At 45.6% G+C, this 25,946-nt stretch overlaps 1 protein-coding gene across 1 annotated transcript in view; it reads right to left on the bottom strand.

The window, feature by feature from the left end:
- nrg3a (neuregulin 3a) overlaps nt 1-25,946 on the bottom strand; it is a gene marked incomplete at both ends in the record, with an annotated part of 324,527 nt that overhangs the window by 37,147 nt on the left and 261,434 nt on the right. The window contains 4 exon segments of the mRNA XM_083658575.1: nt 3,530-3,591; nt 3,594-3,629; nt 3,631-3,660; nt 3,662-3,663. Of these exon segments, the coding sequence (XP_083514701.1) occupies nt 3,530-3,591; nt 3,594-3,629; nt 3,631-3,660; nt 3,662-3,663 (130 nt within the window).

The following is a 25,946-nucleotide window of genomic DNA, read 5'->3' as shown; positions in this document are numbered from 1 at the left end:
TAACCGTGGGGGGGAGCCATTTTCAGTCGGTGCTCCCTTTCAGCAGGCCGGCTGGCTGTCATACCAAAGAACACCACAAGGGACAGTGCTTTTTTTTTAGTTCAGGGGCCACTTGCGACCCAATTTGGTCTCAAGTGGGGGCAGCCACAGAAAATCAATCATATCGTTTTAAATGATAATAACCTCCAAATGTTTCCAGTCTGTTTTAGTGTCGAGACGAGACAGGGTGTATCATGCAGGAATCCTCAAGTTAAATTCAATACTTTTTAAGAGCTTTTTTAAGACTTTTTTAAGACTTTTTCAAGACCTCAACGGCACTTTTGTCACCTCAGTGATAGGGGTGTAAATCACAAGTTTCATCACAATGCAATATTATATAGGTTATTTGGACGATACGGTATTGGCTGATATCACAAAGTCTGCCACGACCACGATACGATATCGATTCAATTCAGGGGTCTGCGATCGATATGAGACGATATCATAAATTATGCTCATTTAACACCATCAGCACAATAGCTACAAAACGTAATACCTCTCAAATGGCAATTAAGACTTTTTAAGACTTTTTAAGGGCCTTAATTTTCCCTAAATTGATTTATCAACTTTTACTTTTCAAGACCCTGTGGATACCCTGCAAGAATTACATTAAGATCACATTTTCACATTATGGGTTATCTCAGCTACCATCAAACAAATGATCAAATCTACTGTCTGGAACGGTGCAATTCTCTATAGTCAAGGCAATGTAATGAAAGGTAATGAAAAAAGTTGACCATTTAGTGGTAACTACAGAAAACATGAATACTTTAATATTTAACTTGCTCCTGAAACCTGGTACCTCTTTAGCCTTCACAAGTGCAATTTTTACACTTTGCAAAGTCATCCTGTGGGCCGGATTGGACCTTTTTGGTGGGCCGGTTCTGGCCCCGGGCCGTATGTTTGACACGCCTGCTTTAGAGAATCCAACGCTATTTAGACTGTTTATGAAGAGGTTGAATTGGTTTAAGGTATGCCATGCTAAGTTTAAGTATATTATTAAGTTAAGCTATTCGTTTTATCTTTGTATAGTCTGCCAAGGATCTTGGCTGGCAGCCGGCTGGCAGCTGCACAGGCCAGACGCCATTGAAGACTGCTGCATCTGCACTGTTTTTTGTCTTCACTAGAGGTTTTTTCACTCATATTTACTTTCTTTTTTCTCCAACTGTGAATAGTAAAATATTTATAATATGAAGGATTTCATTTCCAAAAGATAAATCATTAGCTTATGTTCATCCTCAATATTTCTAAAGTATAAAATGATCACCTCCTCTAAATGCAATTATTTTATAAGCAAGTGCTCAGATAAATCATTTTAGTATACATTTTATAGCAGCCTTCATTCTGATAGAGTGGATGTCACAGTGTTCAGATGGTACATATCTTTACTTTGGGAGGAATATTGTCACATGAACCAGCAACAGAGAACAACCAAGTCTTTTTCACTCACATGCACCCACAGCGTGTTCAAGGCCATCCCAGCATGCACTGCAAACCATAAGTCGTTAACAGCTATTATGTTGTCATAGCGACGGCGGTGAGCAGGAGAAGGGGGGGGGCAACAATCCCCCGACTTTGCCTCTATATCCGCCCACATCTCTCTCTCTCTCTCTCTCTCTCTCTCTCTCTCTCTCTCTCTCTCTCTCTCTCTCTCTCTCTCTCTCTCTCTCTCTCTCTCTCTCTCTCTCTCTCTCATTCAATCCTGCTCTCTCAACTTCCCTCTCTTGTCTGAGTACCAGACGTCTGGGCCGTGGGTGGACTCGGGTTGACTTCTGACCGGATTAGGCGGAGCACAATCCAGACTGTGGAAACTGACAGAGAAGACAGCCTTTGATGTGGGCGACTGTGTGTGTGTGTGTGTGTGTGTGTGTGTGTATGTGTGTGTGTGCATGCATGCGTGTGTATACTATTTGATAAGTTTATGTGTTGTGTGCACGTCTCACTGAGTGTGTGCATGTCCAACTCTAGCCATGTTTAAAAAAAAGTGTTATTGAACAAAAGCAAATCTCTCTCACATCTTTGAAAGCGAAACCCCCCCCCCCCCCCCCCCCACACACACACACACACACACACACACTGTAGGAGGCATTGAAAAGCAGGTTGGGTGGAAGTCCTGCGGTTCTCTTTTGGAAGGAGTTTGTTCTGGGACTTAATTAGTGAAGAGCCCCACATTTGAGCAGGCTAAGTGCCTCTGAGCTCCACTCTCAAATCTAGGACAACTAACACAGCAAGTCATTGAAGCTACTGTATATAGTATCTATATGAAGCAGACAGTATCTAAGCATACAGTATCTATATGAAGCAACCAGTATCTATATGAAGCAAACAGTATCTATAAGCCTACAGTATCTATTGAAGCATACAGTATCTATATGTTGATGATATTTAATCATCGTCTCAGTCACTATCAGGATAATATTGTATATTGAGATAATTTTGGCCAAGCTAATTGTACTTACTACGGTATTCACCTTATGTAGCCACGCCCATTTGACCTGGTTGTGTCGGTCGTGTGATGACTTCCGGCTTAAAAAAAATAAAAAATAAAAATGGCTGGCTGCTCCAATATCATCTAACTCTGAATTAACTAATAATTTAGACAATTGTATGTAACATACCAAATAAAAGCAAACGGCAATGTCTAAGAATGCAACGCCATGTAACTGGCTCGTTAAGTCTCGCATTCGAGGGAATTACGTTAACGTCTGTGGGTCTTATAGACGTAAGTGGCTCGAGCGCTCGGAGGAGAGAAAACTATCTGAAGCTTTCTTTGTTGGAGTCCAGTATGTTTTACAAGAAAGTGCTCGTCATTGTCGACGATAACGTTATCTGATCTGGCTAACAGTGGATACTCCGGTTGCTTGCTGTGTACCGAGCTCAAGTAGTAGGCTACGTTCTTTGTTTTACCCCCTTGCACTGTCCACTACAAAAAACAACTCTCTTCCTCTGACGTTCTTTTGTATTTGGCGCTGTGACCGCCGGAAGTGTTCAAACAACCCGGAAGAATTTGACCCATCGCCGCGTCTGAACATAAGGTGAATAGTACTAAGAAATCACTTTAGGGCTTCTTCCCAAACATTGAACTGTTCTCTACTTGAGGCGCCCATAGTGCTGAAACACCAGGCACGGAGCAGGGAAGAGGAGCTCTTAGCATGTCTTTAGCATAGAAAATGAATTGCAGAAAGGCGCTGGCATGTGGACACGGCACCTTAAAGCATTTAGAGAGACCATGATGCCTGCTGAAGACTTTTCTGACAGGGATCAACTCCTATAGATGCTGCCATCAGCCAGAGAGTGAATGATGGAGTGAAGATCAGTCCCACTGCTCCCATAGAGAAAAGCGATGCATATATCATAAACCACACTTAGCCACGGCGGTGAGGGTGGTGAGTGGATTTACTGTGGTGGGATGCACTTCCTGTCTCAGAGGGAGGAAGAAGACGAGGAAGAGGAGGAGGAGGAGGAGGAGGAAGAGGAGACCATCACTTACTTGCAGTGCTTGTGAGGGCCGCTGAGCGTCTCGATGACAAAGCATTCGCCGCCGTTCAGAGCCAGTACGCCAGGTCCTTCTCGTGACACGGTTTGAAATGCTTCCGAGCGCAGGGGAGGAACCGTGGGGCAACGCTGCAGGGGAGAGAAGAGCAGAGAGAGAGAGACTCAGGAGAGAGCAGAGACTCAGGAGAGAGCAGAGAGAGAGAGACTCAGAGGAGAGAGATACTTGTTACTCGTAAACAATCTCCCACAACGCACTGGCTCTTCTGTAATCAGGCCTCACTGACAGCACTTAATTCATCTCAGTATCTCTCGGCCTCTTACCTCGTCACGCTTCATTACGATCGTCCATCTCTGTCTCTTCCTGCGTAACACGCCGAAAATAAATCAGCACATCCCAACCGAAAAGTCGCGGCCCGAAAAAAAAGCCCAACCTCCGACTGTAAGTCGCTTTTCCCCACAGCGCGGACAACGACTTGAGAGAGTGCCGATATTACTCTCGTCCCAAGGTTCCATTAGGAACGTCTGCCAGCGCCTCCTACAGTAATACGCTGTACGTTGCAGATAATACCAACACGCCATTGTTGGTTTAAGGGCCTGGAACGTCAGCAGGAAGAGATTGATGGCGGACGGGTAATAATGTGTCGTTCTGTGATGAATACTCTGTGGTCCCTGCGGTGCTGTTGGAGAAGTTGGACTTCTTCTCACCACGGTGATTTTATCACAACATGCGTGACTGATTGTGGACAGTATGGGAATCTGCTCGGCACGGCTTTAAAGGATGATCTCACAATTGGAACGGATAGGTAATGCAACCAATGCTGTTTTGGAAATATGGAAATGCCGAGCTGAAATCAAGCCGTTTAGTGGCGTTTAACTTTGAGAACTTTAAATATTTTATATATTTAAAAAAAATAAATGATTTAGGAGAACCCACGGGCAATCATCCGTCAGAAGTGCTCTGGAAAAACACCACGCTCGGTGCAATGGGCTTTTTCGCCACAGCTGCCATTTTGTGTCTAAAAGGCAGGGTAAACACAGGTGCAGCCAACTCACTAATTACGGCCCCAGCACTGGAACACCTGAACGGACTGGAAGTTGGAACCCTAATTGGAACCCTCATGAATGTTCTGGTGCACCTGTGCTACTTCCGTCCTTTTAGGCACAACATGGCTGCTGTGGAAAAATGCCTGTTGGGTTGGCGGCATGGTATTTCTGATGCGGTGAGAAAAGTAATCTGCGACCACAGACGAGACGGTTTCCTGTTTCCACTGAGCTTCCAAATGAAAACGTAATAAGTCGTCACTGATGTTTTATAATAAATGTAGCTTGATGAACCGAGGTGAGCCGAGGCTTTACGCTCGGGTGATTAAGAGTCTGTTTTGCATAGGGGACGCTGTCATTAGACCGGGGATTATTATAGGAGGTCATCCTTCAGTGGTGTGTGTGCAAAAAATATGGGCAAATAAATTGAGGGGAAAATGTCAAATGAGTGGGAAGTGATTCTAAAAATAAATGAAGGTTAACTGAGGTCGTCCGTCCTGCTAGCTATATTTCTTAATCACGGCCAAATGAAAGATGGAGAATGAGTGTTTAGGGCAACAATAAAAAAAAGTGATGGGGGAGAAGTGAGATGAGTTATTTCAGCAAAGCCGTCGGGTTTCTTAATCAGCAGGATGAGGCGGGGGGGTTAAACCAGGAGCTCTCAGGTTTAGCAGGCTGCTAGGGGTTAACAGACACCCTTGGTAATTGGCTGGTGAGGCACTAGCGTTTCCTTGTGTGAGAGGGGAGGTTAGGTCAGGAGTGAAGTGGGCTGTGCGACTGCAACGGTGATTTTAATTGGTGAGGATGTGAAAAGATTGGAGAACTATAAGCACAGGGGTCTTAATCAAAGTGGTACCTTACACACAGGTAAAACAATTTTACCTCGACTTGCGAGAAACAAATGAAAAACTGAAAAGCGTAGATGATGTAACAACTCACTGTAATAGCACAATATTAACACCTCTTGTTTAAACCTTCCAACCTTGCGAAGCAGCTGGATTTGCGCGAGCTCATGAGATCACGATCGCACGACAAATCCAATCTGTTGGTTTGAATCTGAACCAATCAGCTTCCTTTGAGGCAGCTATACATTCAGGCGGTGTCTCGTCATAGGTCAATGGGTCAGCATGGGGGAAATCCTCCCGTTCGTCCCATTCAGCATAGTTAGCATTTAGCTGCTAGCCCAGCCAAGGCAGGGCAGGATCGGGGATTCAACCCCCGCAGTAAACGCACATCTGAACAGACGTACCTATGTACCTGCTCTTGAATCCCCAATCCTGTCAAACTAGTCTGGCTCACCTGGTCAAACCTAGTTTCACTCACATTATGAGTCAGACTTGGTTTATGAGGAAGTGTAAATCCAATCAGAACTTCTGATTGGATTTACACTTCCTGTTAGTCTCTCAAGCCAGACGGTCTCTTCTACATAAGGTGAATAACATGAGTGTAGAGAGACTCAATAGATGCTCTGTCTGTACGAGTCTGGCTGCATGCAGCTCATAGGGTTAGAGAGTGCTCAGCTACAGGAGGGTCAAAATGCACGTCGGTTAGCAACATGAGCAGCAGAGACTGAGCTATTCTACGATTAAAATGTCTTATTTGTTCATAATAAATATTTCAGATGCTGTAAATTGATAGTCCATATAGCCAGTCATCGACTCAACAGGTGGCATCGCATGAGAATTTATTTGGCAGAGATATTGAGATATGTCATTTGATATTGCCATTGTAACAGATGACCAACACTAAATCACTGAATATGACTAAAAAATTAACAACTAGTACTGTATGCACTGATGGTGGTGAACGGCACTGGATGGGACTCTCAAAACGAAGTCATCAGAATGAAACGGTGGACCTTGTTGCGCCTAACAGCTTTATTTTCCCTGAGTTGGATTGCGACTGAAATTGTAAAGAGTCGTCTTCTTTGTAGCGTCGCCAACCGAGAGTGGGCGAGAGGGAGAAAAGAAAGAGACAAGTCATAACATAGTGATGTCTGTCAGTGTCTCTCTTGACGCAGTTCCTTTGGCTTGTACAGCACACGCTCTGCCACTCAGACAAAGAGCACAATCACAGAGCACAGCTGTGCGGGTGTGTGCGCCTCCTCCTCCATGACACCGGCACCAGTGTTACCCAGTGTTGTTGTCAACATAAACGATTTCCCTCCAGACATGATTTCATGCTTGGACCGGGCTGTGCTGTTGTCTTAGTCCTGGCAATAAATGAAATAAATAAATAAATAAATAAATAAATAAACTGAAGCACCAATTTAACAAAAAGATAAAAGTCCGCACACTGAGGCTCCATCAATGCTTTTTTATTTGCAACGTTTCGATCTTCGTCAAGCTTCGTGAATCTTTGTGAAGCAGCGATTTGCCATTCTTTTTTGCTTGATGTTGTTGACAGAGTTATCAGGAGCTACTGTCTTGTTTAGCCTGTCACCTGTCAGCTCAGAGACACCGTCTGCACTCAGAGACGCCAGAGTGTCATTTTAAAGATGGAACGCCAGCTGAAACTCGCACACCAAGTAGGAAAACGTGGCCATGTCAACAGAGACCTTTAATATAGAGAGAGACACCCCCACTGCTGCAGGCTTCGCCACTAATAAGAAATGGTACTACTCGTCTGGTCTCCTAAATGGGCGTGGCCGTCAGCGTGTGATTGGCTGCCTGTCAATGGTGACTGAGCAGTCTCCTAAGTGGGCGTGGCAGTGGCGATACCTCCGCGGCACAGATACAGGAAGTGACTGGAAGTTGGGGTGTCTTGCTTTGATATGCCGCCGTCTTTGACGTCAATCACTGCAGAAGAAAACAGTCTAACTTGCTGTGGAGAGAGAGGGAGAGATAGCAAGAGAGAGAGAGAGAGTGTGTGTGTGTGTGTGTGGGACAACACAGCCCTCTCCTTCGAACTCTGTTATTTCTGCCTCTCTCTCTCTCTCTCTCTCTCTCTCTCTCTCTCTCTCTCTCTCTCTCTCTCTCTCTCTCTCTCTCTCTCTCTCTCTCTCTCTCTCTCTCTCTCTCTCTTCACAGTAAATTGATCGACGTCTGCCTTCTGTGGCAATGTTCTCCTACGTGGGGTGATCGTATCAGTAGACTCACTGAAATTATTTTTCACTCCACTCTCTGGCATATATTTTGCCTTTTTTCCTGTTTTGCTTTTTCTTATGCTATAAATCTACCATTTGTTTTGAAAAGTCCTATATAAATAAAGTGTATTATTATCAGTATTATTCCCAAAGGGTCCCACCTACAACCCCCCAATGCAAATTAAGCTTTCATCAACAGCTAATTAGATGGGAATCTGTATGTTCATATTGTTGCCACCGTCACTCACACACACGACACCAGGAGCTACATCGTTAACAAATCAAGTAAATCATGGAAATTGGCGAAACAAAGAAGTCAATTAACAAGTTTCATGGAAACACATTCTCACTGTAAATAGCAGCATTTATGCTTCTTTGCTGGTGTTGCAATATTTCCTAAATTAGTTACAGTGAGAGTTGCTGGTTCAGCAGAATATGTTGAAGCAGTATTCAAGTCATATTGTGTCAAGAGCTCACAATTACTGTACCAACAAAGCAGCGCGTAGGCACTATAATCAATGAGATGAGTTGTTTATGAGGTAAACATGGGGACTGAAGGCATAAGCTTCTTTGACTAACACGATATAGACAGAGAGAGAGGCCTACATCACTGAATGCACTGGGGGAAATGTTACATTAATAAATCTGTGAAACAATTAAATGTAGAATTTCAATGAGCAGTTGTATTATAATACTGCTGTGATTGTCAGATACTATTCACTCACTGTCTCATCTCCTATTTGTGTCACTCGCTCGCCCCCAAGGCTTCCTCTTTGCTTGGTTTCTTCCCTCTTGTCTCCCTCTAGCCCCTCCTCAGGTCACGCGTGTGTACTGCAGCCCAGTGTTTATGGCGTGACAACGTGGACAGGCCTGTAAGAACGTCCTTCGTGGCGGACATTCCCCCAGAGTGACAGACAGACAGGCGGGCGGGCAGGCAGGCAGCCAGGCGGGCAGACAGGCGGCCAGACTAAGTGATAGTGAAGGTCTCTGGCCAGCTGGTCCTGGCCTGCCCGCTCATCGATTGGCCCTGAGAGCAGGAAGAAAGACCAGTGGAACAGCGACTAACACTAGAAGATTAGTGCCAGAATTCCATCACTACTAGAACGGCCGTAAGCGGTAATTTTGGCCGCTTATCATCTATCATGATACTGGTAATTGAGAGATTAATGCATTTATTGTGTTTGGCGGTCTAAAAAATTAAAAAGTGAAAAGATAAGCTAAAAATAGGCCAAGAACTGCATGTAATTCCGTGCAGTCAATATGACGGCTTATGGCCGAAATGGGGCTGAAGGGGGCATTCATTTGCCTTCTATATAGAATGTTAAATGAAAATACAGGCATTTTTAGGAAAAATCAGGTACCAGGCTAGCAACATTGTATTTATTTTAATTCAACAAAGTTATTGCACATATTTGGGCATTCTAGTGCTAGAGAAAGAGGACAAAGGTAAACACGGGACAGTGTTTCCTGCTGTAGGCAGAGGGCTGGTTAACTGCAGCTGTTACAGATGTTGGAGAGGTTACTGGTGTTAGCAGCTGTTACAGATGTTGGAGAGGTTACTGGTGTTAGCAGCTGTTACAGATGTTGGAGAGGTTACTGGTGTTAGCAGCTGTTACAGATGTTGGAGAGGTTACTGGTGTTAGCAGCTGTTACAGATGTTGGAGAGGTTACTGGTGTTAGCAGCTGTTACAGATGTTGGAGAGGTCACTGGTGTTAGCAGCTGTTACAGATGTTGGAGAGGTTACTGGTGTTAGCAGCTGTTACAGATGTTGGAGAGGTTACTGGTGTTAGCAGCTGTTACAGATGTTGGAGAGGTTACTGGTGTTAACAGCTGTTACAGATGTTGGAGAGGTTACTGGTGTTAACAGCTGTTACAGATGTTGGGAGAGGTTACTGGTGTTAGCAGCTGTTACAGATGTTGAATCGACGTTCAGTATTTCAGTGTATTTCTACCAAACCAATAGGATCCGTCATGAAAGTGATAATAGCCGTGGCTGCAGTCTAGACTTCATCCTGCAGTGCTATAATTGAAACTGTGAACCTGTGAAGTTGATATTTCGATCAAGTTCATGCTTCACATTTAAGCAGATCAGATCATTTATTAGCGGTATCAAACGTGCGGGCCGTAATGGGGTAGCACAGTGTACGCCATCTGATGGCGCATATTGCATTAATTTATGAACAAACCCTCCGAAAGGTGTTATTATTAACTGATACAAACTCATGCATAAAGCATCAGATGCTTCTATTCCTGAAACAGATGTTGTGTCTTTTCCTCAGGAATTGTTCACATCTCTTCTCCCCAGAGATCAAAGAAAGAAGTCATATTAATGCTGACATAGTTTGTTCCTGGCTAGATCCTCTGTATTTAACAAGTACATATCTTGCTGGTGTCTCGCTTATGTGTTTTCACGGCAAAGACGTATAATTCAGATTATGCACAAACAAGAGTGTGGAAATTCCAATTTGCAGCTAAGATGTGAGGATTCATCGTTTCATAATTTACACAGTGATAGGAAATATTCTTCCTTATGTTAATTAGATACTACTTCAGAGGGAATAAGCGTAACTTGGGGGAGAAAATTACGTTCACAGGTGTAACCCGATGAAGTGTGACAGTGCACATGTATAGAGGATGAACTTTACCTCTTGAGGAGCAAATAGTGCTGTGGGTAAAAGAGACTTAAATTTGGAAGCCTATTATTAAGCTGCCATTGCTCTTTAACAGTGATTCCCAAACTGTGGCCCCCTAGTGGCAATCTGCTTTTGGGTATTTTGTATGTGGATGGATTATTAATTTCCCCTCTGCCCAAGTTCACATGCTCTGTTAATGAAATAAAAAATATATAATATAAAAAAACATATACGAGGGATCAGCAGAGCAGCATTTTGGTAAACAAACCGCGTCACTGGGTGGCAACGGCAATGGAACCCTATGGAGCCCAAGTGGCACGAGGCGTGAGCGTCTGCTCTAGCCGGCTTGACTCTGTTTACATTTTAAAAACTGCGACAGTTCACACAACTTTAACACAACATGCATAAAGTATACATCAAACTCTTGAGCTAATTCTGCTCTCACTCAGAATGTCAAAATATAAGTGATGTGATGTATAGTTTTTGAGATATTAACGTTTGTTTGGCACAACTCATACTAGTTAACTGCCGCGGGGTTCAGCATTTCTGGGTGTCAAGTGACATCACGCTGATTCGTCCTATAGGGAAATACATCATCTGAGGCTGGTGTGTGTTGAGCAGAGTTGTGGTTAAAGGGTTGGGGGTGGAGCCCGGAAGATTTTCAGATTTCAAAGTGGACCGTTCTTAAAGTCCCTGGAAACCAGAAATATTTCTTTATTATTTAGCATTTTGAGTTCATCACATCACAGGACCCTATGTTAATAAGCCACCAGCCAAATTTGAACGATGATGAACGTCGCAAAGTATATAAATTTAGGTTTGACAGTCTGGCAAAACTCATGAGAAAATCATTATTTTTTAGAGTGTATTTCTCCCGCGGACTGTGTGGGCGTGTCCCATCTGCAGCAGGTTTTCCGAGAGAGAGAGAGCGCGAGACAGAGGGGGGAGGGAAACGGAGAAAGAGATCAAGTTACACAGCACTTGCGAGTGTGTGTGTGTGTGTGTGTGTGTGTGTGTGTGTGTGTGTGTGAGAGAGCCACCAGCCTGTGTGTCTCTCGCTCTCTCTCACTAGTCCCGAGAGAGAGAGAGAGAGAGAGAGAGAGAGAAGCACATGGCCTGAAACCCGACACCTTGCTAATCTCACAAGCATAGCGCTTGGCAGATGGCACACAGAGTGGGAGGGAGACGGACAGCGAGGGAGCGCTGTCACTGGGGGCAAAGAACGGACTTGCCATAGGTGGGTGCGGATTGCGCGCGTGTACAAAGGTTATATAGAGCTTATGACGTCATAAGCTCCTGCGTTTTAGCACCTCGCGCACTGCTGTCTTCAATGAGGAAGTACTTTGTAGAATCTTGTAGAAAAGTGGCGATTTTAAGGCTTTGGGTTGAAAGTAATGTATAATAATTTCGGAGGCACAAAATTACTAACATAAGACCCTAAATAACATAGTTAGAACGTTTTTGTGGATTTTGGTTTCCAGGGACTTTAAGTTTGGGAACCCGCCCTGCTGTATAAGATTTGATTTGTAAGATAAGATCACATTTGTGCTGGAAAACACACTATGGTCTTGATTGGGGGTAATAATTTGAATTCCTCATTAAATTAACTCCCAATATGCATCAGAATGCATAATCAAATCCTGGAAGTAAAGATGCCATTTCATGGGGTGTTTTACCTGCTTCTGCTTGTAATTAGTATAACAGTGTCGTCTGTCTCTCTTTTTTTTTTTTTTTTTTTTTTTTTTTTTATCCCATTTTATCCCCCGTTTTTTTTTAGTGCTCATTTGAATTACTCAATCCTGGTTGCTACTCCATCCTCTGCCGATCTGGGGAGAGCCGAGACTGATTCCATGCTTCCTCCGAGACATGGGCAGTCAAGTCAGCCGCTTCTTTGCACCTGCCAGAGGAAGCTTCACCGGTAGGACATAGCACGTGGGAGGTTCACGCTATTCCAACCAGTTCCCCTCCCTCTGAACAGGCGCCCTTAACGATCAGAGGAGGAACCACATAAGCAACCAGGATGTTGCATGTTTTTGTGAAGGGGGTTCCTATATGAAGGAGACCCCCGGGAGGCACGGGGAGAACATGCAAACTCCACACAGAAAGGCCATTTTGCCAACCCCACCCGGGCGGTGGGCACTCGAGGACATGCGGACGGGCACGCATTCCTTCAGTGTTCACATCGGTCCAGGTGGGAATCGAACCCACGACCTTCGAGCTGTGAGGCGATAGTGCTTACCACTGCACCACCGTACCTCCCTGTCGTCTGTCTCTCTTTAGCAGCGAAAGCGCGGAGATTTTTCTTCTGCCAAATTACTTTGTCAAGTCAAGTCAAGTCAAGTTTATTTGTATAGCACATTTCATACACAGAGGCAATTCAAAGTGCTTCACATAAAATGGTTGACAGGGAAATAAAAGAAAAGAAGAGAGTAAAATGGACATTTAAAAGCATCACAACAACACTTAAAAAAAGTGTTAAGGTCAAGTATAAATCCTAGCCTAGAGTGCACTCTCTCCACGGAACTGGCTGATGAGTCAACTCTTTGTCCTCGTCAACTACCACATATTTATTTGTTGATTTGGCTGTTTGGATGTCCTCTCATCAGCTGCCTTTCCGGACAACATGTTTATTTCCTGTGTGCACTCTTCTCTGCTCTCTCCATCCTCTCTCCTCTCTCCATCCTCTCTCCTCTCATGACTCACCCCATGCTTTTATCTCTCCCTTTCCATTCTCAGACTGTGCTGAGTCTGAACCTATGGAGCTCCTCGAAGATCCTTCAGAATAAGAGTGCTTCATGGAATAACCTAAGAACCCTGAAAGTTGAGGTGGCTAAAGGTTCCTCCAAGAACCTTTTAGCAAGGCGTCTAGTCAGACATGGGTCAATTGACCATTTGAAATACTTCTCAGAGTTTGTTTGAACAAATCCCTTGCGTGGCCCAAACCTTTGGTGACCCTTCATCTCTTGGTCCTCTCACTCTATGGTGGTGTATATACGTAGGAGGAACGTCGCAATCGTCTCTCTTGCACTCTCTGGGGTACTAAAGGCAATGCTACGGCCACATTTGTAATCCGTAGCAATATATCCATTTTTCCACAAGCAGGAAGACGAAATCAGCTACACCAAAGTTGATTTCCTTTCCCAAGCAGGATCCCCAAATGCCACCAGCGCAGTAGAAGGAGCACACCGGCCCATAATACCATCTGTACATCGCTATAATCATCGAGAGAGAAAACGTACTCAACGAACGTCACGTGTTGTCTGCAACGTCCCGTCATAAACGTAGTGGTCAAATGAGGTTCAACCCCCGTGATTAATTCACGCCAAACAGCGGACAGCCTGAGGTGATGTCAGACAGAGGCCAAGGGAATGGATGAGGTGCTACTGGAGGTGAGTGTAAACATGGCTACAGTACAACAGGCTCATCCATGGGGACATATAGGTGCTGTCCGTTCAGCACCACCACGACCATAACGTGCTCCTGCTGTTTTATGAGCTTGAGGTCTGTCTGGGACCTTCAGTTTTTGAGAGAAAAATTCTGTTCCTCACAGGTAAACGGTGTCTCTTTCACGATCCTTAAGACTTAAATAGCGCATTCGATGTTTCTAATTACTTCAACTGCGGCTGGATTGCGGTCAACCTCATTTGGATGACAGCTGATAATAAATCACTCGCTAAACTGCAAACCGCTTAATGTGTTTCTGCATGCTACTGATTTGCACATGTCAATATGAGTGTTTGTGCATCTGCATTGTGTTTTGGCAAATAGATGATTACATTGTGCACTTTATACATTTAGTTTAGATTATTCAATTAGATTATATATGATTATTATTTGGCTACCTGAATCGCCTCTAATTCAGCCAGATCGGGCCATGACTATGCTACTTGATTTATTTGAAATCACCGGTAATAAATCCAACTGCTATCGCCCATGCTTTTTAAAAAGATCGGGTTGAGGTAGGTCCGTCCTTTGTGAAGTCCTCTGGGAGATACTTTGTGATGAAGGACCATATAAATAAACTTGACATTCATTCCCACCAGTGAACTGACTGACTCACTGCTCGTCTATCAGGTAGCCCTTAAGGTTAGAGAAGGTGGCTTCTGACCAAGAGGTTGTCAGTTTGAATCCCCTCTCTGGCTGAGAAAATCACTATGTGCGAAATAAATCTACCATTTAAGCACCCTTAAGCAAAGTCCTTAACTGTCACACCTGCGTTAGCGGAGCCGTTTGCCAACAATGGAAGAAGACAGGTGTGAGAGAGCCTGAGTGACTGCATGTGGAGCAGGGAAAACCCGGAGGCAGGAACCGGGAAAATAGCAAGTGTGTTGAGTAAACAATAAAGGTCAAACAAGAAGACAATATTCCTTCTCTGTTGGTCCGTCTCTTTCCCATTTTCAATCCATTCTTCTCTCCTTGTTCACTCACTGTTCCAGTATCTTTTCATGCCCACCTGCCTGAAGCCCACCTGCCTGAAGCCCACCATTTCACCAGCGGGGGGTCACTGGCAATTTCCTGTTTCTAAAGCGAGGGCACCTCGAAATCCTTTCTCCACAGAACCAAGTGGAGAAACACACACGTACACACACACACACACACACACACACACACACACACACCACAAACACCCCCACATACACACACACACACACCACAAACACCCACACGCCTGCAACACACATGCACATCTAGTGTGTACAGGAAGGCCTTACTACATGAATAGGTGTGTGTTTGTGTGTTTGTGTGTGTGTGTGTGTGTGTGTGCGTGTGTGTGCGTGTGTGTGTTTTTAGCAGAGAGAAATTGGACACAGAACCCCAGCTGGGAGAAAGTGTTGCCAAAAGCTACCAGGAACAGAACATATGTCGAGGCTCGTTCTGTCCCAGTTCTTCGCAGGAGAAAAATGTTCGGAGCGAGAACAGATAGGCAAATCACACGCTGTGCACACAAGGGGGGAAGGTCCATTTGTGAAAGATTCAGCCAATGTCGGAGTGCCTTAAACCTGCATTCTTTATAATGGCCAGCAGGGCGGGGCGACTCCACTAGCTGCAAAAATAAGTCTGATTGCATAGAAGTCAATGGGGGAAAAGACCCTAGTGCTCACTTGATGTATTAGCTCAGTAAACACTATGAGTTGATGGTCTCAAGTCTTCTGAAACACAGCATGATCTTCCGTTTGTCAATTATGGTCCCATTTCGAGTAGAGGATCAAGCATACTATGTGCATGATTGACAGGTCGCCTGTCCAGTGAACGCACAGCTTCACTATCACGGACCAATAAGTAGGCGGCGCTGCGGTTCTGTGGGATAGGCCTGGTTCTGTGGGATAGCCCTGGTTCTGTGGGATAGCCCTGGTTCTGTGGGATAGCCCTGGTTCTGTGGGATAGGCCTGGTTCTGTGGGATAGCCCTGGTTCTGTGGGATAGCCCTGGTTCTGTGGGATAGCCCTGGTTCTGTGGGATAGCCCTGGTTCTGTGGGATAGCCCTGGTTCTGTGGGATAGCCCTGGTTCTGTGGGATAGCCCTGGTTCTGTGGGATAGCCCTGGTTCTGTGGGATAGCCCTGGTTCTGTGGGATAGCCCTGGTTCTGTGGGATAGCCCTGGTTCTGTGGGATAGCCCTGGTCTCACGCCAGCTGCTTGTGGATCCAAAGATGGTGACGGCCACAATGCCAAACTCCAGGCTTCAAAACAGGAGGTCACAAACCAATGGGTGAGGTCACGGTAGCTACGTCCATTATGATTTGATTATGATGCTGAAGTACATCCTATTTCTCAAACTTCATCTCTCGTTATGAGAGTGTGAGGAGGGGTGTAGCTGCAGCTTCAGACAGGAGGTGGCTGGGTGGTGTAGCTGCAGCTTCAGACAGGAGGTGGCTGGGTGGTGTAGCTGCAGCTTCAGACAGGAGGTGGCTGGGTGGTGTAGCTGCAGCTTCAGACAGGAGGTGGCTGGGTGGTGTAACTGCAGCTTCAGACAGGAGGTGGCTGGGTGGTGTAACTGCAGCTTCAGACAGGAGGTGGCTGGGTGGTGTAGCTGCAGCTTCAGACAGGAGGTGGCTGGGTGGTGTAACTGCAGCTTCAGACAGGAGGTGGCTGGGTGGTGTAGCTGCAGCTTCAGACAGGAGGTGGCTGGGTGGTGTAACTGCAGCTTCAGACAGGAGGTGGCTGGGTGGTGTAGCTGCAGCTTCAGACAGGAGGTGGCTGGGTGGTGTAGCTGCAGCTTCAGACAGGAGGTGGCTGGGTGGTGTAGCTGCAGCTTCAGACAGGAGGTGGCTGGGTGGTGTAGCTGCAGCTTCAGACAGGAGGTGGCTGGGTGGTGTAGCTGCAGCTTCAGACAGGAGGTGGCTGGGTGGTGTAGCTGCAGCTTCAGACAGGAGGTGGCTGGGTGGTGTAGCTGCAGCTTCAGACAGGAGGTGGCTGGGTGGTGTAGCTGCAGCTTCAGACAGGAGGTGGCTGGGTGGTGTGAGGGGGGGGGGGGTGGGGGTGGCTGGGTGGTGTGACTGTGAGGATATCATTATTGCACAGCATGATAGAATAAAGATAACAGGGCACCTCTCCTCTCTGTCCAATAAATATCCACCAAATCACCTTCATAGATAGCGAGGCTCTTTGCAGATAAGGGCAGCAGCCTGTGGAGTGTCCTCTTTCTCAAGCCCTCGGGGGAGGTCCATCCAATGATTTTAAACCAAAGTGCATGTTCCAATATCAAAATAAAAAGTCTATTCCACATTCTTTTGGTAGAATTTCATTTGTTTTGCGTGGCGGAAGAACACAACACGGATGAACGTGTGAAGATTGAAAGGAGTCATGGAATGAGCTGGTTGGAGCTGCAGCAGGTAAAAAGTAGCTCCAGTAGCATGAAGGTTTGATCAAAAGCTTTCTGCCAGGAAGACGTGTGTACATGATGGAGGAGAGAGGCACAATGTTCTGTCCACCTGCGCTTTCAGGAACAACCTTTCAGTCTCACACCATGCAGCCAAAAGACCTGTTTGTCCCATGCACTGGATGTAAAGACAGGGGAGAGAGAGAGGGAGAGAGACAGAGAGTGTGTGTGTATGTGTGTGTGTGAGAGAGAGAGAGAGAGAGAGAGAGAGAGAGAGAGAGAGAGAGAGAGTGTGTGTGTATGTGTGTGTGAGAGACAGAGAGTGTGTGTGTGTGTGTGTGTGTGTGTGTGTGTGTGTGTGTGTGTGTGTGTGTGTGAGAGAGAGAGAGAGAGAGAGAGAGAGAGAGAGTGTGTGTGTGTGTATGTGTGTGTGAGAGAGAGAGAGAGAGAGAGAGAGACTATGTCTGTGTGTGGACCCAAGGGTATTGCACTGAGGCGGCAGTGCTAAGCCATGGCAGCCACTGCATTGCAGATGCTTGGCCTGGTGTGGCACATGGCACAGAGATGCTGTGACTGTCACAGCCAGGCAGCCAAACAAGACAGAACACCACCATGTCAAGATAGCTATGTAGTGAACAAAGGGCTGGGCATGGAAATCTGACACTAACCCATCTTCTGTCTGAGTCTCTCTCTCTCTCTCTCTCTGTGTGTCTCTCTCTCTCTCTCTGTGTCTCTCTCTCTCTCTGTGTGTCTCTCTCTCTCTCTCTCTCTCTCTCTCTCTCTCACACATAAGCGACTAAGCTTGTTTTAAGCACACCTGCTCGGTGCAGATAGGCCCTCTGCAACAGCTGATCTGTCAGTCAGCCCAGCTATAAAGTCCCACCCCGCCCTCCATTCTCTCTGCCCAGATCTGACAGTATATATCCAGGCCCCGCCCAGATCTGACAGTATATATCCAGGCCCCGCCCAGATCTGACTGTATATATCCAGGCCCCGCCCAGATCTGACTGTATATATCCAGGCCCCGCCCAGATCTGACAGTATATATCCAGGCCCCGCCCAGATCTGACTGTATATATCCAGGCCCCGCCCAGATCTGACTGTATATATCCAGGCCCCGCCCAGATCTGACTGTATATATCCAGGCCCCGCCCAGATCTAACAGTATATATCCAGGCCCCGCCGAGATCTGACAGTATATAGCCAGGCCCCGCCCAGATCTGACAGTATATATCCAGGCCCCGCCCAGATCTGACTGTATATATCCAGGCCCCGCCCAGATCTGACAGTATAGATCCAGGCCCCGCCCAGATCTGACAGTATATATCCAGGCCCCGCCCAGATCTAACAGTATATATCCAGGCCCCGCCCAGATCTGACAGTATATATCCAGGCCCCGCCCAGATCTGACAGTATAGATCCAGGCCCCACCCAGATCTGACAGTATATATCCAGGCCCCACCCAGATCTAACAGTATATATCCAGGCCCCGCCCAGATCTAACAGTATATATCCAGGCCCCGCCCAGATCTAACAGTATATATCCAGGCCCCGCCCAGATCTAACAGTATATATCCAGGCCCCACCCAGATCTGACAGTATATATCCAGGCCCCGCCCAGATGCAACAGTATATATCCAGGCCCCACCCAGATCTGACAGTATATATCCAGGCCCCACCCAGATCTGACAGTATATATCCAGGCCCCGCCCAGATCTGACAGTATATATCCAGGCCCCGCCCAGATCTGAGAGTATATATCCAGGCCCCGGCCCGATCTGAGAGGATATATCCAGGCCCCGCCCAGATCTGACAGTATATATCCAGGCCCCGCCCAGATCTGAGAGTATATATCCAGGCCCCGCCCAGATCTGACAGTATATATCCAGGCCCCGCCGAGATCTGACAGTATATAGCCAGGCCCCGCCCAGATCTAACATTATATATCCAGGCCCCGCCCAGATCTGACAGTATATATCCAGGCCCCGCCCAGATCTGACAGTATATATCCAGGCCTCGCCCAGATCTGACAGTATATATCCAGGCCCTGCCCAGATCTGACAGTATATAGCCAGGCCCTGCCCAGATCTGACAGTATATAGCCAGGCCCCGCCCAGATCTGACTGTATATATCCAGGCCCTGCCCAGATCTGACAGTATATAGCCAGGCCCCGCCCAGATCTGACAGTATATAGCCAGGCCCTGCCCAGATCTGACAGTATATAGCCAGGCCCCGCCCAGATCTGACAGTATATATCCAGGCCCTGCCCAGATCTGACAGTATATATCCAGGCCCTGCCCAGATCTGACAGTATATAGCCAGGCCCTGCCCAGATCTGACAGTATATATCCAGGCCCCGCCCAGATCTGACAGTATATAGCCAGGCCCCGCCCAGATCTAACAGTATATATCCAGGCCCCGCCCGCCATCGTCTGCTCATTCTCCCTCTTTTATTTATGTATTTATTTATTTATGTATTTATTAAAATAGAGATGTAACCCTTGTGCAAGTTTCAGTTTTTCCATTTGCTAAACTATCGCTGCACATGCATGCCCAGGAAGCCTTTGGGAAAGTCTAGATGTCCTGTCTCAGGCGATGGAGGTTATAGGGGGAATTATCTGGTGATTTGTTGTCTTGTGACACAATTTATTGACATGGTTCAGCTGTATAACATTCAAGAAAAATAAATTGCAGTAATAATGTAGCTTTTGTTTGATAATGGACACCAAATGTATCCCAGGTCCCCCTTGCTTGTTGTAGCTGGTCACTGCCATCGCATCTCATCACATGTCACATTGTGGCATCCCTTCATGCTTCCTCCTTCATGTCTACTACATCACATCTTGGATACTTGAAGACTTAACGCATTGATACCTGATGCAGCATTTGTGTGTGTATCCCTTTAAGACTGCAAACCGCGTTAACGCGGTTCGCAGTCTTAAAGGGATACACACACAAATGAGGGATATACACGCAAATGCTGCATCAGGTATCAATGGATTAAACACTCTCTTTTTGGAATATAGCATCATTCAGGTTAATCTCATCTTTACTCGCCACACTATCTTGTAGGGGTGGGGGGAAAAATCGATACACCATAGTATCGCGATATTTTGCCTGACGATATTGTATCGATATTTGGACGGCAAGTATCGATATAAAAAAAATTAAAAAATAATTGCAAGCCATGCCATGCCAGGCCACCGGGCATCTGCCCGAAGCGCCCGATGTTGCAGTCCGCGCCTTCAGTGGCGTATTGAGTCCAGAGAAGCTTAATAATGTAGCCTACATTTTGGGCAAAAACAAAACAAAACAAAAAAACACTGCATGTTTTACTTCCGGTGAGGTCGAGGAAAAGGTAGGAAAAGGAGTTAGACAATATATCGAAATATCGCAATATTCAATATATCGCAATACTAGCATATCGCAATATCGCAATACTATCGTATCGTGACTCAAGTATCGTTTTAGTATCGTATCGTGGGCATCTGGTGATTCCCACCCCTACCATCTTGGGACATAAGTGGGGAAATATCACAAAATGTATCGCCGGCAGCACTCTCCTCCACAGTAGCACTATTATTTGCAGTACAGTATCTCATTCACATGTCAGGCATATCTCTTCAGCATGTCACTCAGCTGTAGGAGTGGCTGTGCATGTGCCTATAATAAGACTATCTATATGCTGCAGGCCACCTTTGTCCTTGCTATCACTGATGTTTACATTCACTTTGTCCCTCCCACCATGCAGCATGTGGCTACACTCCACCCTCTTTGACCATGGCACTGGGTGGTAAAACACTTGTATACAGCTTAGTGCTAATGCCATAATCTATATACAGGATCCAAGCAGCGCTGTCACTTAAGGTCCTTGCACACAGAGTCCGAATTGTTCGCTGCGTTTTTTTAATCCGTCATCCGGGAAAAAAACGTCACGCACAGATACCTTGCCCACTGAGTCCGATGCGTTAATTATCCAATATTCGCAACGAAAAGAAAACTACCGCGATCCTACTGATCCACAACTGGCAGTGCGTCTGTGTGGCTCTCTGTCTCTCTCCTCCCCCCCCCCCCCCCCCCCTTTCCCCATACACACACACACACACACACACACACACACACACACACACCGCGTCCCGCATTCCAAGCTGGTCTGCAATCACCCGGCACATTCTGTCTTTTAATTCCGAATCTCTGTATTCCTGCTTTGCCATAAAATGCTTTGTGCTGGGAGACGAACTGAATTAACTTCTCAGATGCCATTTTTCATTGTGAATAGCAACACTACGGCAGCTCTGGGTAGTCAAACAACTGTCAAAACGATTTCATGGATGCGGAAAAACGCAGAAAATCGAACCTCGTCCGAAAACTTAAATGACGGACGTAATTGTCGGACTCGGTGTGTCAATGATGATTGACACAAATGAGGTCGTATTTTTATTTTTTTCGTGCGTCAATTTCGGACGAAAAAACGGACTCTATGTGCAAGGTCCTTTACACAGTCTATTTCACACCTTAGATAGTGCCGGTGATACTTAAAACCTGCTCTTTCCCTGTCATTTCTGTTCATTCCAGCGTTTAGCCACAGCCAGTAGGATACTCGTCTTCATAGTCCTGTATTCACAATGTATAATTTATTTTCTATGTTCATAGGTTAGATCATTATTGACTGATTAGTAATTCAAGTTGTAACCATTATCTACCATTATCACTGGATTGTGAAAATCAGTCAGATTTATTTTCTTTTTCTTTGTGTAAAGCACTTGGCAACAATCCTGTTTGTTAAAAGTGTTTCCATAAATAAACTTGACCCGTCTCTGGTTTTGGTGGTGGCAGCAGAATATAAGGTGCGGATGTAGATCGAGACCCGGCATTGATTGGTATCGATCGGTAATTCCCCGAAACCCGAAAATCAATAAGGTCTGAGCTTATCGATACTGCTATATCGAGGCTAGTGGACCCTCTAACGTAACAGTATGTTTTGAGAGACGAGAGTCACGTCATTTAGCTCAAATCACGGATGCACAAAGATACGTCGATTGTCTAATTTTTAGCAATACCAGTTCTGTGACAAATTTATTGTGGTCTCGTGTTTGCCCCAAATAATAGAAAAGTAATGATAGTGGTATCGATAAAGACTCAGATCGTTAAAGCAGGACTAAACCCCCCAGATTTCTTGCAAAACGGCACTCCACTCGATCCGAAAACCCCGCAGGCAAGATGGCTGGCAGAATTCCTCCCCCATAAAGTAACATATCTTGGCCAATAAGTATGTAACATACAAAATATAACAACCCATAATATCTTAATTTTATGTAGAATGCAGAGGACATGTCACTGTTTAGTTAAACTTGCATTCCAGGAATATTGTGCTCTAAAGATGACGTTAGTGGCTCGAGACTGTTAAACCCACACGCTTTGCGCCAGCGTAACCTATGTGGGATTCGAAATAACGCATCCGAGATAGAAAACGTTATGAATATAGCCACGTTGTATGGAGACAGTGTTACTCGAAATGGTTAAAAGTTATATCAATTTGGTCATTCAGTGGCGTTTTACTGCCATATAACATAACTAACTAGCGGCTAATATTAGCCACAGTAGGCATTACCCAGGGATGCATTGGTCTTAAAGGGCTCGCGCCGCGTGAACTACAGTAATAATCACATGGGGAAAAAAAAAAGTTTTCACATGAGTGGGGCGCGTGCTAACCCCACCGTGACGTCACGATGTACCAAATATCCCATTCATTTGAGGGCACAAAAAAAAGCAGTGTTCAACCCATAGAGGGAACTTATGCTGCTGAAAATGATACAAATGGTACAATGGTAACAGTTTGGTCTCAAATGTGGAAATTTTGACCAGAATTCTTCACACACCACCCCCAAAGTCATAGATATTGGTTAAAAGCTGAAAAAAAGTGTTTTGGGGTTTAGTCCTGCTTTAAGCAGTCTCGAAAATGCTATCAATAAATACAAATTAACGATCTCCATCCCTAGTAAAAAAGTGGGTGAAATACCATCTGTCCAATTTAAAAGTCCCCCATTAATCCAATAGGAAACTCCTAAAGGATTATTTAGGATTTAGGATTACTTTCTAAAATGCCACAGAACCCAATAGGATTGTTGGATTCCTGTGAGAATAATTATGGTGTCCTAGATTTCTCATTTTCTCATTTCTCAAGTCCAGAACTTTTTTGGACGTCTACCTGACTTTTAGAAGCTGTATTTTAGATGCTCTTGAAAATTAATGGGCGACATTTCCCCCAAGTTGACCAAAGAAAAGAGATTACTGCTCCCTGAGCTCAAGATTACTCTCGCTGAAGATTTACACAAAATCCAATTATTGATCTTCTGGTGAAGTGTGTGTGCGCGCACGCGTGTGCGTGTGTGTGTGTGTGTGTGTGTGTGTGTGCGCGCGTGTGTGTATGTGTATACCATTGTGCACATGTTGTAGCTTAATGGGTTAGCTTAGGCGCTATGGGAATAGTTTATAAACTATCCCACGCCTTGTTAAATATGCCCGCCGTGGCTCAGACAGTCTGGTGGAGACAGCGGGAGGACTCTCAGTCTTCAGGAAATGCGATCTTCGTTCCGGGAGAAGAACACTACTGCTTTTGACCACAGGGGCCACTAACACACAACACAAAATGAAAGTCCCCCCATAGCTAGCTGCTGCTCAGCTGCTGTAACATTATAGCAAACCGTTGTGGAAAAGAGAAGATCCAGAACATGGAACACATGTAATTGCACTGGGTATAAGGAAACCTAATTGGAATTGAATGGGAATGACAGGAAAAATAATGGAATTCTATTAGATTCCGTGAGACTCCACTTGGAACTGATGAGTTCATTCATGAGTTGACCCCGGCGTTCCACTTGCCTCATCAGCACCTCCGACTGAGGTATCTTTGAGCGGAGCCACTTAAGCGGTAATTGTTCCAGTGGAGCTGCTGCTGTGGTCCATGCTGAGGTCTGTGCTTATTGTGAGCAGCTTCAGGAGGACGTGCGTGTGTTTAACTGTGTGAGGAGAAGCAGGCAGGGAGGGAGGGAGGAGGTGCTGCTGATGAGAAAGAGCCAACCCCAGCACTTTGTAATAAACGTCTGCGTAATTTCATTGTGTGTTTAATTTTGTACTTTTGACGGTGAGAGTAGAGAGAGAAGGTAACAGCGCTTCCCAGCGGGGACGCCCACACGGGTATGTTCTCCGTACCAAACCAGGTCCTGGGCTGGCTTTCACTTTCTATTTCTGGTCCAGTCAGAGTAAGCATAATTTCAAGAGCCATTTTTCTTCTAAGAGATGTCATTTCATTCAAGCTTTTTTTAAAGCTAGCAGGTGGGGTTGCTAGGTAGCAACAGGCTTTATTCATCGTCCCGTGTGGACGATGTCCCGCGTGGACTAATCGTGTTCTTGGCATGTCAAATAAACATAAAGCTGGCCTCTATTGGTTGAAATGTTTCGCTGAAAAGGATAAGATAGGTTGTTTTCAAGAGGAACGCCCTCGGAATTCTCACTCCATCATATGATGACACAAAAACAATAGCAAGGCGGGTACAGTAAAGGCTCCATCTTTCATCTGTGACCAATCGATAGTTTGGAGAGGACAAACTACAGCCACACACATTTTACTGTCAATTCATGTAGTGTCAAGTTTAACGTGTATAAGGACATTCCAGGATACAAAATGCATATGATCGTGGCAGACTGCATGGCTACTCATTACTGCAGAGAAAAAGTCAGATTTTTACTAGTTGTTTGACCCTTTTTAAATCTGTAATATGTAATAGAAAGACACATGTTGCAGCGATAGACATAAATAATATGGACGTAGCTATCCCATTAAATTCCGTCTCCCGGGCGGAGTTCAAACGGTGGGCGTCACCATGTTGATTTTTCGTCAGCAGAGTGGGGAGGGAATGGGTTGAGTCCTTCCGCACCTCACGGGAGATGGGAGTTTCCCCAGAGCCGCAGCTCCGCCTGCTATTGGTCCGTGAACGGCAAGCTGCGCGATCACTGGACAGGCGATCTGTCAATCACCCCCTTTTCTATCATCTATTTTACTCCAAACGGGCGAGTTATATAAATAAAAAATGACTGCCCTACAGTTGTTATGAAAAGGTGAAATTAGCTCTATATACCAAAACCGTGTTTCACCACTAACTGGAAAGATGTTTAATCATGTTATTATACCCCGTTCAAGACAACTCGGACCGCCGGGAAAAATGGGCTCCGACCTGTAAAAAGTGAATTGAACGGTCGTTCAGGCCGGATTTACAGCTCGGAAATTGGGGTATCATTCAGAGCTCCGGTTTCTCAGAGTTGACGTCACAGCCACATCAAAATGACAACTTGCATCGTTAATGATAATCACAGAATTATTATAAAGACGTTTGTTGAAATTTTAACACACAATTTGAGGTCTTAATTATGTAATGTTAATGTTTCATATGTCTTTGTGTCATCTGTGTTTCGCTCTGTGTGAAATTCAGCATTCAGCATGTTCGGTTAGCATTGTTCGCTAGTAGGTAGCTACCATGCTAACGCGGGTTGCTATAGCAACAGTTTGGTTGTGTCCCCGAGCGGGAGGTGCAGCGTGAACGCAAATCTGTCCGGGCCGGAGGTTCCCTGTTGAAACTTACGGCGGTCCGAGTTGTCATGAATATGCGGTATAAAGTCGGGCATTTAACATGGGGAGATCTGCCTACTGCTCCCTGCCCCAAGTGGCCATTCGAGGAATTACAGTTTAAACAAAGACTTCCGCACCGGCAGCAACACACACACACACACACACACACACACACACACACACACAGAATTTGTGATCAGCTTGCCAG

This window comes from Poromitra crassiceps (assembly GCF_964638095.1).
Source record: "Poromitra crassiceps genome assembly, chromosome: 22".
Classification (NCBI taxonomy): domain Eukaryota; kingdom Metazoa; phylum Chordata; class Actinopteri; order Beryciformes; family Melamphaidae; genus Poromitra; species Poromitra crassiceps.
Note: the sequence above shows the minus strand (reverse complement) of the source record. Positions and strands in the feature narration are given on the sequence as shown.